Source organism: Lissotriton helveticus, chromosome 3_2, assembly GCF_964261635.1.
Source record: "Lissotriton helveticus chromosome 3_2, aLisHel1.1, whole genome shotgun sequence".
NCBI classification, from domain to species: domain Eukaryota; kingdom Metazoa; phylum Chordata; class Amphibia; order Caudata; family Salamandridae; genus Lissotriton; species Lissotriton helveticus.
Genome location: NC_136062.1, coordinates 39,041,836 through 39,057,189, shown reverse-complemented (window position 1 = coordinate 39,057,189; position 15,354 = coordinate 39,041,836). Strand labels below are relative to the sequence as shown.

The 15,354-nt window shown below is 46.4% G+C and overlaps 2 protein-coding genes across 7 annotated transcripts in view; one reads left to right on the top strand and one right to left on the bottom strand.

Annotated features, from left to right (window-relative positions):
* The window catches only part of FAM227B (family with sequence similarity 227 member B), a 3,234,040-nt gene that overhangs the window by 1,755,287 nt on the left and 1,463,399 nt on the right, over nucleotides 1-15,354 (bottom strand). The window lies entirely within an intron of this gene.
* FGF7 (fibroblast growth factor 7) overlaps nucleotides 1-15,354 on the top strand; it is a 290,470-nt gene that overhangs the window by 234,236 nt on the left and 40,880 nt on the right. The window contains exon 3 of the mRNA XM_078684795.1: nucleotides 64-167. Within this exon, the coding sequence (XP_078540921.1) occupies nucleotides 64-167 (104 nt within the window). The remainder of the gene's footprint in view (nucleotides 1-63; nucleotides 168-15,354) is intronic.

Sequence of the window (15,354 nt, the reverse complement as noted above, 5' to 3'; positions counted from 1 at the left end):
GCACTGTACACCAGCTTTAGCAGGGAATGAACACTTTACTCAACGTGCTGTTATTTGTTGCAGGTATTCTGGAAATCAGGACAGTGGAAGTTGGAATAGTTGTAATCAAAGGCGTGGAGAGTGAATATTACCTAGCAATGAACAAGTCTGGGAAAGTCTATGCAAAGGTAATGGTCATTTCATTTTGCACACACCTGTTTTGTGTGTCTGTTCTTCCTTCTAGCACAGTACACTGAGGGCACCTTATATTGCAAACAGGTACACTGGATTGAGACCTCAGAAAGCAAAATGGGTTAGCTATGGAGGTAAATAGGCAAGGTAGTAAACAACATAATTATTTGAATTTAAACAGCATGAGGGTGACACCGTAGGAAACAGAAAAGACCCAAAAAAGCGAATAAGCAGATGAAATGATAGGGTTATTGTGTAGGAACAGAAGACAGAGAGGCTGGGGTGGGTGAGTTAGGAAAGACTAAAGCCATATATTCAATGTAAGCTCTTGGAAAACCTTTAGGGAGATTTGAAGACAAAATACCTATTTCAAAAGTATTGTACAAAGGAGTAGTAAATATACTTAGATAGATGTATTCCGTGTGCGGCATGCTTGTCCAACTTTTAGTGGAATCACAAAGAATCCTAAGAACACTTGTCGAAAACCACCATACCTGTAGATTTTCAGGAGTATACTCACTGATAAAAAAAGAATTCATGCACACGTTCTACTTGGCGGAAACCTGAATTTGTAAGAAAAGTAAGCAAAAATCTGCATTTACACCTGTGACTTTTTTTTTCACAGAGAAAAATATTACCCCTATTTTCCCATGAAATATGGGAGTATTCCCTTCTCTTTCTTTTACTTTGAAAACTAACTTATTCCTTCCTTTTCCAGTGGTACATTTATCACTGTTTAAATGATAGGCTACCTGCACAATGTTTATAAAAATACTTGTGAAAACCTACAAACTTACAAGCTTGTTTGTCTTCATTGTGTTATACAGGACTACCCTTTACCCTATCATTGCCCTTCTTCCGTGCCTTACCCTAAGTTTACTGCCAGTTTACAGTGCTGTAAAAGGTGCTTGGTCACTTTCTTATTTTTTTTTGTGTTTATACACATACATACATACAGTGAACAGGGATAACTTTGTATGGGAAGCGACCTTTATGGTTCAAAAGGTCCACAACATCTGACTCGGAAAATCATGATGTGGAATTTACATCACATTTTCTGTCAGACTCGAACTCAGGGAAGGGATAAAGGGCTTATCATATGAAGCAGTGGAAGACAAGGAACTGTTATGGGAACGAAGAGGGAAAGGGAGTGACAGGAAAGACTGAGATCTTAAGTGGTGTGAGAGGTTTTAGGCATGATTCACAAAAAACAATTTGGAGGATGTAAAGTATTCTCAAGTAGTACTACTTCACATACTCCAAAATAGCATTCACAAACCTAAAGCTGGAGGTCCTCACTTCACCCGAACCATGTTTCCTTTACAGTGGTCTATAGCCTGGTGGTGGAAATCTAAGGGCACACAAGTAAAGGATTTAGGAAAAAATGTGGAAGTCTACTTTTGCGTGTGTGTCGCTATTAGAACTGTAGCAGAATTAGAAGTGTACTTTGTGAATTACAGTGGTTTTACTCTTTTGTAAATGTGTATGTTGTGTTAGCGTGTCCCTCTCTAACTCCCACTTAATTGAAATATATTAGAGTTTTTTAGTCTAAAAAACGCACGTATAAATAATGCAAAACATTAATACATTTATTTAATGTAATAATCCACTTAAATGACATGTTTAACTTCATTTAAAAAGCCTAAACATTATTACCATTGGATAAAACATTTTAACCAGTTTGGTACACATTAAATCAAAGTAAGAATGTTACTGAACATGGAAGATTGCCTTTTTAAGTATTGTTCAAAAACATTATCTAAACATTGATAAGTACATTCACATTAATTTGCAATTCAATAGATAATTAATTTTAGGATGTTCTAGATTTCTTTAGGTAGTCCTAGATTAGTATTATTCTTTTTAAATTATTCTACATTAAATTAATTGTAATTATTTTATTTGTATAAAAGTATTTCACATTTTTATCACATTTTAAATTGTATTTATTTTATTTGTTTACAAATAATAAACTAAATTAAATTTCCCTAATATTTTCCAGTGGCGGCTGCTGCCAATAACACTTGGTGAGGCAGCGTGGGGGAATAAAAAAAAAAAAGGACATACCTGCCGGTGCGCCTCTGTTGCCGTGCTGCCTTGGTGGTTCTCTTCTCCCCTCCCACCCAGTCTAGGCGCTGCTCTTATGCTATTATCCAGCATGAGAGAAGTGCCAGGATTTGTCTGTGCTGACTGAAATGCTGCTAAGGGTCTGGGAGCCTGTGCTGGTTCTCCACCCAACTGTGCAACACAGCTCGGCTGGAGAGATCTTAGTGCATGTCGGTTTGGCCACCCTAAGACGGCTGGCCAAACCGACATGTGCGTTATCAGTGGCCACAACTCTGACTCCCTGGCTGCTGCTAATGCTGTGACGCAGAGGATGGCCACACCCTGCGGACTGGCTGAGTAATTGAAAAATACAATGAAAATCATGACTTTATTTTTCATCTGCTGCCATTTAGCAGTGGGGCAATGCTCCTTCACCATAATGGAGGAGCCGCCTCTGATATTTTCTATAAGAAGATCTTTTTCCAAGTCATGGCAATCTCCACAAACAAATGGAAAATAAATAATTTGGTCATATGGTCCCCAGCCCCTCATATTGGCCCTCATTATGATGCAAATCTACTGCTGCGGTCAGAGGCAGCAGTCGGAGGGACCAACCCACGGCTTCTGACGGACTAATGGAGCTCTTCGGTCAGTTGTAAACTCCTCTTAATCCCTTAAGGATGGCATTTTTGCCGTCGGGATTATAAGTCGGTTTCTGACAGCCTTTCAATGTTGGCCTTTCTGACACGGAAAGGCTGTCGGAAAGCATCATGGGGGCCCCTAGCATGGGCCACTTCGCATCCTGCCCTCCGCATCTGGGCCTGGGGCATGGTGCCCCCCTAAAAATCCCTGCATCATGAGGTGCCTGCCACACGGTGCAGGGATTTTCACAAACTCCCATTTCTCAATAGGAGCTTGTGCTGCGGGTGTTTTCCGCCCGCTGCACAAGCTCCCATTGAGAAATGGGAGTTTGGATCGTAATTTGGTGTGCGTAACCGCCAGACTTAGCCGAGCAGTTCCTCCACCGAAACGGTGTAGATTGGATACAACACAGCCTGACATCGTAACCAGGCCCTTAGTGTAAATCTCCCCTCTGATATGGTGAATAGCAAAAAGAGGTAGGAGTATAGCTACACATGAGTAGATCTACACAAGCAAACGTAATTCAAATATATTACAGGTAAAAAAAAAACATTCAATGCTGAAAATAATTATCCAGAGTAAGATTCACAAATGATCTGCACCGCTGTGTCCTGCAACAGGTACACAAGCAAACCCCCGTATCTGTCACAGTTCCCTGCCGGGCAGAGGATTACACACTTTCTGGTGCCCAGGTTCTACTCTGTGCACCCGTGCTGCTAGTCTAACAAAAATGTGAAGTAGATCCTTGCACTTTGAGATAGTCTGAGGGTATCTACAAGGCTGGGAGCACTCTCCGTCTGCATAGATCCCCATGGGGTTCCCTGTAGCCACTTTAGAGGGTGTGTGTACAGGGGTGGCGGCTGCATTAGAGCGGAGGAGAGCCCAGCCCCCCCAGCCACCACCAGCATATAAAGAGGTAATAAAACAGGGTTTAAACCCGTTTATTAACATTTTGTTTTAATTCCCTGCCCCTCCTAGTACTCTGACGAATCTTGGGGGTAGGTCCAGGGGCTGGCACTGCTGGTGGGGGAATGCTGGGCACTCCCTTCACTGTGCATGAGGGTTTGTATTGCCGCCTCAGGCTGGCCGAACCCCAATGCTCAGTGAAGCTCTCTCCAGCTTGAGAGAGCAGGAACATACTCTCAGTCTCCTTGGGAGTGCGAGTTGCCAGCACCCAGGACTATCCCTGCGCTGTTTTAATGCAGCGTCATGATTGGCCGCAGTGCAGTCTGGGATCCCGTGCCCAGAAGAAGAAGGCTGGAGGAGCGCAATGTTGCGACGGGCATTAGCAGTAGTGTTCAGGTACGTTTAAAAAAATATATTTTAACTGTCCCCTGAACCCTCCCACCCTCCCACCAGTATGTCAGGGGTCGGGCTGCTACTGTGTATGTAGACAATGATGTTAGAGATTTGTGCAAGGCTGGGGAAAACAAACTGAAGTGGGTCCCTTTGTAGTGCTGTATTGAAAGTGGGCAGTCAATAACACAAAATGCCACCATTTTCAACAGGTAGTAAAAGTGGAAATACCGCAGATCGAGCATCTTTCGCCATCTAGTGGCATTAGCTGTGTTAACTGCATTGTCATTACTAAGAGGGTAACTTTGATTTTAAATCTATATGTAAATGGTTGCCCTATGAACACAAGGCCTTCATAAAGTGTAGGATTTGGGGAATAAGGACCCCATTCCGCCCACTCCCCCCATTCTAATAAGCCTGTATGTAACCGAGCCTGTCTGGCTCGGTACTTAGTAGCCAAAGCAAAATGTTTCAAGGTGGCTAGCACCTGACCGTCCTGGAGGGGTGCAGTGCATACTTGAAGTAACGTTGCAAACAAAAGGAGGCGGAGCTAGCCGCGCTAGGAAATGGCCGCGCCTTAGGCGAGCTCTCCAGATCAAGCCCCTATCCTGCAATAATCCTGGGTTTATAGCCAATAATTGCCAACAAACTCTGACCGCCTTGAAAGAGGAACACTTGAGCTATCTTCCGATACCTGTCTCGAGGTGATCGGTTGACTTCGCCGACCACGCTTCCGACTGCACCGGGAGCTGAGGAGTGCCTAACCCGCCGTACATAACTACTTTGTCCTCACACAAGCCCGCGGCTGCGGAGGTGGAGGACAGGCCGCGGCGGGAGCAGTCCCGGACCATTCCAACTGCCGAGAGCCGACTAGCCAGCGTGAAATCTACTCCTGCCATAACTGCAATACAGGAGGTGCTGGGGCCCGTGGAGGTAGGACTGTGAGTGCACCGCGGGGCCTGGGAAGATTGCGAAGCCCCCACGGTGGAAGCGGCCTGGGCCGCGATGCGACGCTGGGGCTCCCGCTCCCCGCCTCCTCCTACTGGTGACACGAAAAGATACGTTGAAGACCGATGTGCATAAATGCCAAAGCTGGAGCCTTACTATGGTGATATGAACTGAGCGCGCCATATCCCTACCTGATCGACCTGCTCCTGGCGACTGTGCTGCGTGAGGCGGCCAAGGATAACTGATACACCCCCCTACCAACTGACTCCCTGCGCACTGATAAACACGAGGCCGCGAGGCAGATTGGCGCGGTGTGAGAAATACCTGCTGAGGGCACATTTATTGAACGATAAAGCACCATCCACTAGCTGGACCGCTGCCACGTGCCTGCCTCTACGGCTGTACCCTTCGCCGCAACGTGCTATCGGTATCGCCCTGCCTGATACTACGCGCTGCCATATTCCACTACCGCCGCCTATATTGCCTTATATGAGCATGGGAACGCCGGAGAAAACACAAACTAAACTCCAATTTGATAACCAGCGGAAAGTGTCCGCACCGCCAACCGATCGGCCTCAGCCGGCCCGGGATGCTGCATCCTCCCCCACCACGCAGGCCGCGGTAGATGTTCAGGCAATGTTTGCTACTATTCAATCCACCCTTACTAACACTGATGGAAAGATCGACTCATTAACGTATAGGGTGGATCGCATGTCTGAGCGATTGGACAAGCACACTGAACGAATTGACTTAGCAGAGCGCCGCATATCTGATGCTGAGGACGCTGCACAACAACTTGAATTAAAACATAAAAAAATGGATAAATTCATGCAGAGCTTGGCGGCCAAGACAGAGGATTTGGAGGCAAGATCTAGGCGATGCAACCTACGCATTCTAGGAGTTGCGGAGACAACCCGCACCGGTAACATGGAGAACTACGTGGAAACTCTCCTGACCACTGTCCTTGGCAAATATATCTTCTCCCCGGTCTTCATAATAGAGCGGGCACATCGCACATTGTCTAAAAGCTGAATCTCCTGAGGCACAGCCGGGAGCAGGGACTCTATCGTTTTTAAAACCTTTACTTGTGTGATATACTGTGTTTTTAAGCTGTAAATGCACTAATTCCCCGCACAGCGGATAGAACGCTGGCGCGGGCGGGTGCTTTTCTCTGCTGAACCAACGCTATTTGCCGGATTCGAGAGGCACGCCTACCAACAATAGCCACGCCTCCTTTCTGATAAAACGCGCGCTGACTACGAGCGCAGCGTCTAAAAGCTGAATCTCCTGAGGCACAGCCGGGAGCAGGGACTCTATCGTTTTTAAAACCTTTACTTGTGTGATATACTGTGTTTTTAAGCTGTAAATGCACTAATTCCCCGCACAGCGGATAGAATGCTGGCGCGGGTGGGTGCTTTTCTCTGCTGAACCGACGCTATTGGCCGGATTCGAGAGGCACGCCTACCAACAATAGCCACGCCCCTTTCTGATAAAACGCGCGCTGACTACGAGCGCAGCGTCTAAAAGCTGAATCTCCTGAGGCACAGCCGGGAGCAGGGACTCTATCGTTTTTAAAACCTTTACTTGTGTGATATACTGTGTTTTTAAGCTGTAAATGCACTAATTCCCCGCACAGCGGATAGAACGCTGGCGCGGGCGGGTGCTTTTCTCTGCTGAACCGACGCTTTTGGCCGGATTCGAGAGGCACGCCTACCAACAATAGCCACGCCCCCTTTTCACCTATCCCACTCCCATAAAGGATGTGCCCTTACCGGAAGCGCAGCGGACGAGCGCAGCGGGCGCGACGATTGCGCGCCGAAGGCGCGCTCAAGGCAAGCTCGTCTGCGCTCGTCCGCGCCGAGACCGGGCCAAGGGCAACCCTCCCTGCTCGACCAATATCGGACATTGAGGCACATAGATACAGTAGGGAAACACTTATGCTGCTGAACCCATTGGCAGGCATAGCCAACTGCCCACGCCTAGCCCCCAACATAGCATATGTGGACAAGAACCTCTGTCCTAACTGCCTAGGGTGTTTGCCACACATTAATCCCCTCCCACCTAAATCGCTATTGAAACCAGATCTGATCTCAGGTAACAGGCATATCCCGTCAACACATGCTGGATCTAAGCATACCATCAAGAGAAAATTAATTAGTGGATTATTAAATGTCAGATCCCTCCCGAAACATGCCACTGAAATACAGTTACTGATTGAGTCCAATAACTTGGATATTCTATTTTTAACCGAGACATGGATGGCTGCGGAAATGGAACCAGAGTTAGGGCTAGCATGTCCAGCAGGATATAAGATTATTCATAAACCTAGGACTATAGGACGAGGGGGAGGAATAGGAATCATTTTTAAGGAGGAGTTAAATATTGCAACATTGGATGTTGATATGGTCTCTTGCGTTGAAGTCCTCGGGGTATCGATCAGACATGATTCAGGCCATTGCCTCACGGGCCTAATCTGCTACAGGACACCGGGGCATATCAATGCAACACAACAGCAGGAATTGATCGCTGTTATTAATAACATGTCAATCTCACACAGCAGACTGCTGGTACTGGGAGATTTTAACTTATGGGATAACGACCAACTACACACGGCCTTTCATAATATCACTCAATCTTGTAACAACTTAGGGCTCAAAAAATGGATAACTACCCCTACACATAAACAAGGAAATATACTGGATTTAATATTTGCTGCGGAGGATCTAATCACTATGGGAACTATTTTACCAGTAGGTTGGTCAGACCACCACCTCTTACTATTCAACATCCACACCCTGATTACCACAGGACCCACAAATACGCAGACTAGGACCTTCATTGGCCGTGACTGGAAGGGCCTGCTAAAAAGGAAAGAGGAAGGAAAGTTTGACTTCCGTCAAGTTGGGAATTCGTTTAATTCAGAGAGCGATGTCACTACAAATTATCATTCACTATGTAAAGAGGTAACCAGGAAACTTGACGATACTGCACCTCTGAAAGTAATTAGGAAAAGAGGAAAACTCTCCGCGCCCTGGTATACGGATAACTTGAAAGAACTGAAAAGTGCCTGTAAAAAGTCGGAGAGGCTCTGGAGGAAAAATTATTCGGAACAGGAGAAACTGATATGGAGGCTAACAATTGTACAGTATAAGAAAGAAATCACCATAGCCAAAGCAAACCACTTCGCAGACCTAATATTAAACAGTTCTAATAAATCCTGTGACACCTTCAGGATAATCAGAGAGCTTTCCCATCCTGATTGTGCTAACAGCCAAATTAAGCCCTCACAAGTATTATGTGACGGTCCAGCACTATTCTTTCAGGAGAAAATCACTAAAATTATTGAGGGAATGAAAGGTGTTTCTATCCCTCTAGTGCAGGATAATAGCAATCCCGAGAACAGAGAGAAGAGTGTAGGAAATGCAAGACGACCCACTCCAAAGGCCATCCTGGAAAACTTTGAGACCCCTACAGTGCAAGAATTCACAAGATTAGCCCTTAACACGACATCAGGATCCCCTCTGGACCCTCTGCCTCACAAAATAGTAAAGGAGTTCGGGGATGAACTCCTTCCAGTATTGCATCAGCTGTGCAATCAATCTGTTAACACAGGCACCGTACCAAAAGACTGGAAACTGGCGGTTGTCACCCCCCTACTAAAGAAATCAAATCTAGATCCGAACTGCCAAATAAACTACCGACCCATATCGCTCCTGCCATACCCTATAAAGATCATAGAGCGGTGGGTCAGCAGGTCACTAGCCCTCTTCCTGGAAACTAACAACATCCTGGAAGAGGAGCAATTCGGCTTCAGATCAGCTCACGGAACCGAGTCAGCTTTGCTGACAGTTCTGGACGACCTACGAATGAGGGCGGACAGGGGAGAATCAGCAATTCTAATTCTGCTGGACCTGTCCGCCGCATTCGATACGGTGAGTCACAACATCCTGCTGACAAGACTGAGGAACATCGGAGTCGGGGGAGCTGCGCTCGACTGGTTTCACTCCTACCTGATGGACAGATGGCAGGAAGTAGCTATCCCTCCATACCAGTCAGAGTTTGTTAAAGTTCCACATGGGGTCCCACAGGGGTCGGCAATTAGCCCGATACTCTTTAACCCCTTCGACGCTCATGACGAGCTGGGCTCGTCATGAGGTAGACTCCTCGCACGCTCATGACGAGCCCAGCTCGTCATGAATAAAGGGATTTACAAATTCTCAGCGTACGGGGGGGAATCATGCCGCACGCATGCGGTTAACATATATATGCAACCCCTGATGGGTATCATCAAGGCTCACAGCATTAGCGTGATCAACTATGCGGATGACACGCAGCTGATGATTTCTCTGGATGGTGCCCATGCAGACTCACTTGAGACTTTCCACACCTGCATGTTGGAAATGACACTCTGGTTAAATCAGAACTCACTACAATTCAATAGTGACAAGACTGAAATAATGCACTGCACAGTAGGTAGAATCGCCAGAAGCCTACCCATGGATTTCTGGCCCCTGGAGCTAGGGGAATCACTAACCCCAGTGAAATCAGTAAGGAACCTCGGAGTCACTTTTAATTACAGCCTAAGTTTAGAGACCAATGTCAACAAGCAGGTGAGTAGCTGCTTCGCTTTAATGCGTGGACTGCGAAAGCTGCTACCCCTTTTACCAACACAGGTTAGAGCCACTATAGTTAGGAGCACCATTCTCAGCCGCCTGGACTACTGTAATGCCTTATTACTGGAATCCCCTGCCTACCTGATTTCCAGACTCCAGAGTATCCAGGCGGCTGCAGCAAAATTGGCACTTTCTCGAGGGCGAAGATCCTCTACTACCCTCGCTCTGGCGGACTTACACTGGCCGCCTGTACACCAGAGGATCTGTTTTAAATCCCTATGCATTGTCTTTAAGGCAGTGCATGGGATGGGCCCCCGACCACTTCCAAACAAATTTAAATGGTATAAACCTACTCGGTCTCTTCGATCCTCCTCTTCTAATCTCATAAGTATACCCAGGATCAAGAAAGTCACCTATGGCGGCAGAGCCTTTAGCATAGCGGCAGCTCATCTGTGGAACAGTTTACCTATTGATATCAGAAAAACAGATGAACTGATAGCCTTTCGGAAAAAGGTGAAAACATGGCTCTTCCTTAAAATCTAATTACCGCGAATCTAATGTTATCCTTCTACCCCTGATGCACAGTGTTTTTCAGCCACATGTAAACAGCGCCAGGATGCCCGTAGGGTTGCAGAGCGCTTTACAAATACCATAAATAAAAAATAAAAAAAACATTGGCGCCTCAACTGGCGGTTGGGGCTAAACCGTGCCCTATCATTGCAAAGATGTTAAATTACAGAGACAAAGATGCTGCGATCCGGAGAGCCCGAGAAATAGGAACACTCACGCATGAAGGCATGACCATTTCTATCTACCCGGACTTTACTTCTCAGGTCCAAGAAGCAAGGAAGAAATTCCTGGATATCAAACGGAAACTAAGAGACAATGATATCCCTTACGCCATGCTTTATCCGTCCCGCCTGAAGATAACTCTGGGTGGGAAGAGTGTGATCTGCAACACCCCTCAAGAAGTGCATAAATATCTGCAAGCCAATCACCCCCACATATTACGACGTAGATCGCCATGAGGACAGCAGGCTGAACAGGACCCTCCTTCGGATGCAGAATGAGTTACTGACTTACCTGTATTAAATATATAAGATTAACTTTGTAGGGGAACTGCAGTTATTCCGCTCACTGTATTTGATGTATCCTTTACAAGGCACCCTTATTCCTTGATGCGCAAGAATATGATGAAGAGAGAATGAACTGTATAGCGAGCTCACATGCCTGTGTATGGCGGTAAACTACCATGACATTAACACTCTGGCTTGTAGACTATAATACCCTGCTAGTATTGGCTCGCATTGCTGCGAGCAAGGCTTGATCCCCTGGCAACCAGTTTCTGGGGTTTATGGCGGGCAGCTACCGACCCCCCCTGTGTGTTCCACACTGTTTGCTCTTTATAGGGAAACCCATATACGGAAAGAATGTAATTATGTGGGTACTCACCTGTCTTTTTTTTAGTTTTGGGCAGAAGTTCTTGGGACTAGGCTTTGTCATGTTTGGGATGGCGAAGTGGGTGGGGGGTGGAGGTTGGGGCTTTGTTGAAATTGAAACAGTCACTACACACTGTTATCATTTACCTACTTATGGATCCAACAGCATATGTGAAAGTTTGAGACGCACAGGGTATTTGCACATAGCATTGCGGATATTTGAAGGCAATGGGTAAACCCTTGAAGTTCATAACATGGAATGTTAGAGGCCAAAACAGTCCCAAGAAAATTCGTCAGATCTTTGCCTATTTAGACAGACATGCTGTAGACTTAGCACTCCTGCAGGAAACACACTTACTCCCTAGTAAGGCTACGAAACTGGGATATCGATGGGCCGAACATTCAATATCAGCCACATACTCCTCCTATGCCCGAGGGGTATTGATCCTTATACGTAGAGGGGTTCAATTTCAGCTGGACCACACTGAAACGGACCCGCAAGGCAGGTTCATTATCATCACAGGCACACTGCGATGTACCAGAGTGGGTATTGTTAATGCTTATGGACCCAATATTGATGACCCAGATTTCTACATGTCTCTATTCACTAAATTACGGAACATACCACCGGTAGAGTGGATCTGGGGGGGAGACCTGAATGTTACCCTGAACTCCATACTAGACCGCTCCCAAGATACCACTGAACATCACAAGCGAGCTGCGGAAGCCCTTTTCACTGGCATTGATGAGTTTAACGTTCACGATATCTGGAGGGAACGGCACCCCACCCTACGAGAAAGTACACACTCCTCCACAGTGCACAACAGCTGGTCGAGGCTTGATTATTGGCTGTTAACAGACCGTGCATCCACCTGGGCTACTGAAGTGCTGCATTTACCTAAAACGCTATCAGATCATAAGCCAGTTATTTTAACATTAGTTATTCCCACATATATGCCGCCTCCCTTTATGTGGCGCTTTAACGCCGCAGCGCTGCTTGACCCTCTATACAGGGAAACACTCCACACTGCTATAGAGGACTTTTTTGCTATTAACCGACAATCTGTAGATACTGCGGGCACTCTCTGGGTGGCCTTCAAAGCAACAATACGAGGGGTCTGTATTGGCACTACCTCTGGGAAATTGAAAGATATAAGATCGCAACTGCTGCAAAACTGTGAGAATGATATCCGAAAATTGGAGGCAGACTACGAATCCACGCATGATGCAACTGCACTGGGGGCAATACGGAAGGCGGTTACACAATATCACAACCTAGCGGAGGAGGAAATAAGATACACTTCTAAACGCTACAGAGCACGCAGACTAGGTGAAGGTGGGCGCCCGGGCCGCATTCTGGCACAGAATATACGTACAGACCACAGAAACCATATAGTTACACAGATAGAGGATGATGAGGGACACATACATTATGACACCCCTGGGATTATGTCTACGTTTGTTAAAACATATGGCGATTTTTACACCACACAACACACAACCACGGAACCTGAAATATTACAATATATTGAGGACATAGCACTAGTGTGGCTCTCAGATGCACATCGCGAATACCTGGCGGGGCCGATAACGGAGGAGGAGACACTTGCGGCCATTACAGCCTTACCGAACGGAAAGACGCCAGGGCCTGAAGGATTCACTGGAGAATTCTATAAGGCCTTCACAGAAGATGTGATCCCCCACCTCCTCGAAATGTATGATGAGGCCCACAATAATGGTACCCTCCCGCAAACACTGAGGGAGGCACTAATAGTAGCGATTCTAAAACCTGATAAAAATCCATCTAAGGCAGAGTCATACCGACCCCTATCATTAATTAACACAAACGTTAAAATATTAGCGAAAATTATAGCCACAAGACTGCAGCCACTCATGTCCACGATTATTCTGCCCGACCAATCGGGCTTCATTCCCGACAGGTCCACCACGCATAATTTGCGCACGATCTTTGCCTTGTTGCACCAGCTAAACCCAGACCTTCAGGCAGTGGCAGTGCTGCTAGATGCGGCCAAAGCTTTTGATTCGGTGGAGTGGCCCTACATGTTTGCAATCTTGCGGACGATTGGCCCCCCACTGCGAATGTTGACATATATCAATCTCCTATACACAAATCCCACAGCCCGCATTAAAGTGAATGGGTATATCTCGGACTTAGTGCCTATCCAACGTGGCACACGACAGGGATGTCCGCTCTCCCCCCTCCTCTTCTCGATAGCGCTAGAACCCCTAGCCTGTAAAATACGCCAAAAACACGCCCATACTGCGCTTAGATTCCAGCTGCGACCCATCGGTATCTCACTCTATGCTGACAATATGGTCCTATATATCCGAGACCCCGAGACTAACCTCTCCTCTTACTGCGTGAGTATGTGAAATTCAGTAGACAATCGGGCCTGCATATAAATTGGAGTAAATCCGCCGTGATCCCATTAACTGACAGCACTAGAGCACCACAGCTAGACTTCCCTCTTATATGGCAAGATGACCCGATTAAATATTTAGGGATTTGGGTACATAGGGATGCAGAACTAGTAATCAGACAAAATTATGGGACTGCCATTGACCGCATAGAAACGCAGATACAAAGGTGGATAGCTCTCCCTCTTTCCCTTGCTGATAGGATCTCCTTGCTGAAAATGGTGATACTACCGAAGTTATTGTACTTATTTGTCAACATACCTATCACTCCCCCTACATCGGTCTTCGCCAGAATTCGTGCGGGATTTGTGAAATTAATTTGGGCAGGGAAGCAAGCTAGAATAAGTCTTCAAACCCTCACCCTCCCGTATAGAGCAGGAGGATTCACGGTACCGGATGTGTATCTATACTATTTGTGTGCACAAGCACATTTCGCGCACTACTGGCACCACCCAGTGACGTTCTTACCGCACCTCGCAGTTAAAGACGCTGATGCTATCCCGATACCACTGACTAGTATCATGTCGCATACCAGACCCCACCTCACATTGCAGGAGATAAACACTGTACGCACCACATCCAAAGCATGGGAGCGGCTTAGTCAACTAGCACACAAGAACCCGATATATGCTCCAAGCATTCCATTGGCCTCGCACTCTAAACTATCGGTCACGATGGAAAAGAACAATATGACAACCTTGGAGCACGCGGGCCTGTCAACACTAGGGGACCTATATCCCAATGGTATGTTTATTACGCATGATGACCTATCGTACATAAGTAACCAAACACTGCTATTCCGATTCCTATACCATAGATTGCGAGCTGCTGCTCGGGAGCTGTACCCCTCTTTCCCTGATGAACCCCCCCACCCTACACTCGCTGCAACTACTGTTGACTTCACCCGACCATGCACACATCATATCCAAACTATACAGGCAGGCGCAGTCAGAGATAGGAGCTGACACAGTTAGAGCACGAGACAAATGGTCCACACCACTGGATGCCCCCCTCAAATGGGAACCTACGTCTTATTCATTATAAATATCTCCATCAAGTATATCACACTCCCCTAAAATTATTTAAAATCAGACTAAGAGATGATGCAACGTGTAGGAGATGTGGAGCGGACCAGGCAGACTTTTCGCACCTTGCATGGTGCTGTGAGAAAGTGCAGCGGTACTGGATGGCAGTCACCAACAATCTAGCGAGGATGATGTCCTGTACCTTTCCATGCACTCCTAGATTGTGCTTGCTTGGCCTTGATGTGCCGTTGCGGGCAAAGGGTAAGAAACTCGTAGCCATTTTACTGTTACTTGCGAAATGCAGAATCTCCATACACTGGGATAGCAAACGCACTCCGGCGCTTAAGGACTGGATGGTGGATGCTGTTTACTGCAGAGACAACTTTCTGATATATGCTGAGGAACTACCGGCTGTCTCTAAGCCCTCGGATATATGGGAACCGTTGTCTGAGTACTTACGTGAAAATCCAGATATGACAAACACGGCTTCTGATACCATGTTCTGAATCTAAACCTTAATATCTGATATTATCTCCTACTAAGATTTGACTATACTGTTTATGTCTAGGGCGCACCTGTAATGCTGTGCTAATTCCATGCTTTGCTTTCTGGAGCCCCCTATGTAATTTTGAGATTTGTATGCTTAATGCTTGTGACTGATGTACAATCTGTTCTTCTTAACTTTATGAGATAAAACTGGTAAATAAAATAAAAAAATAAAAAAACGTTGCAAAC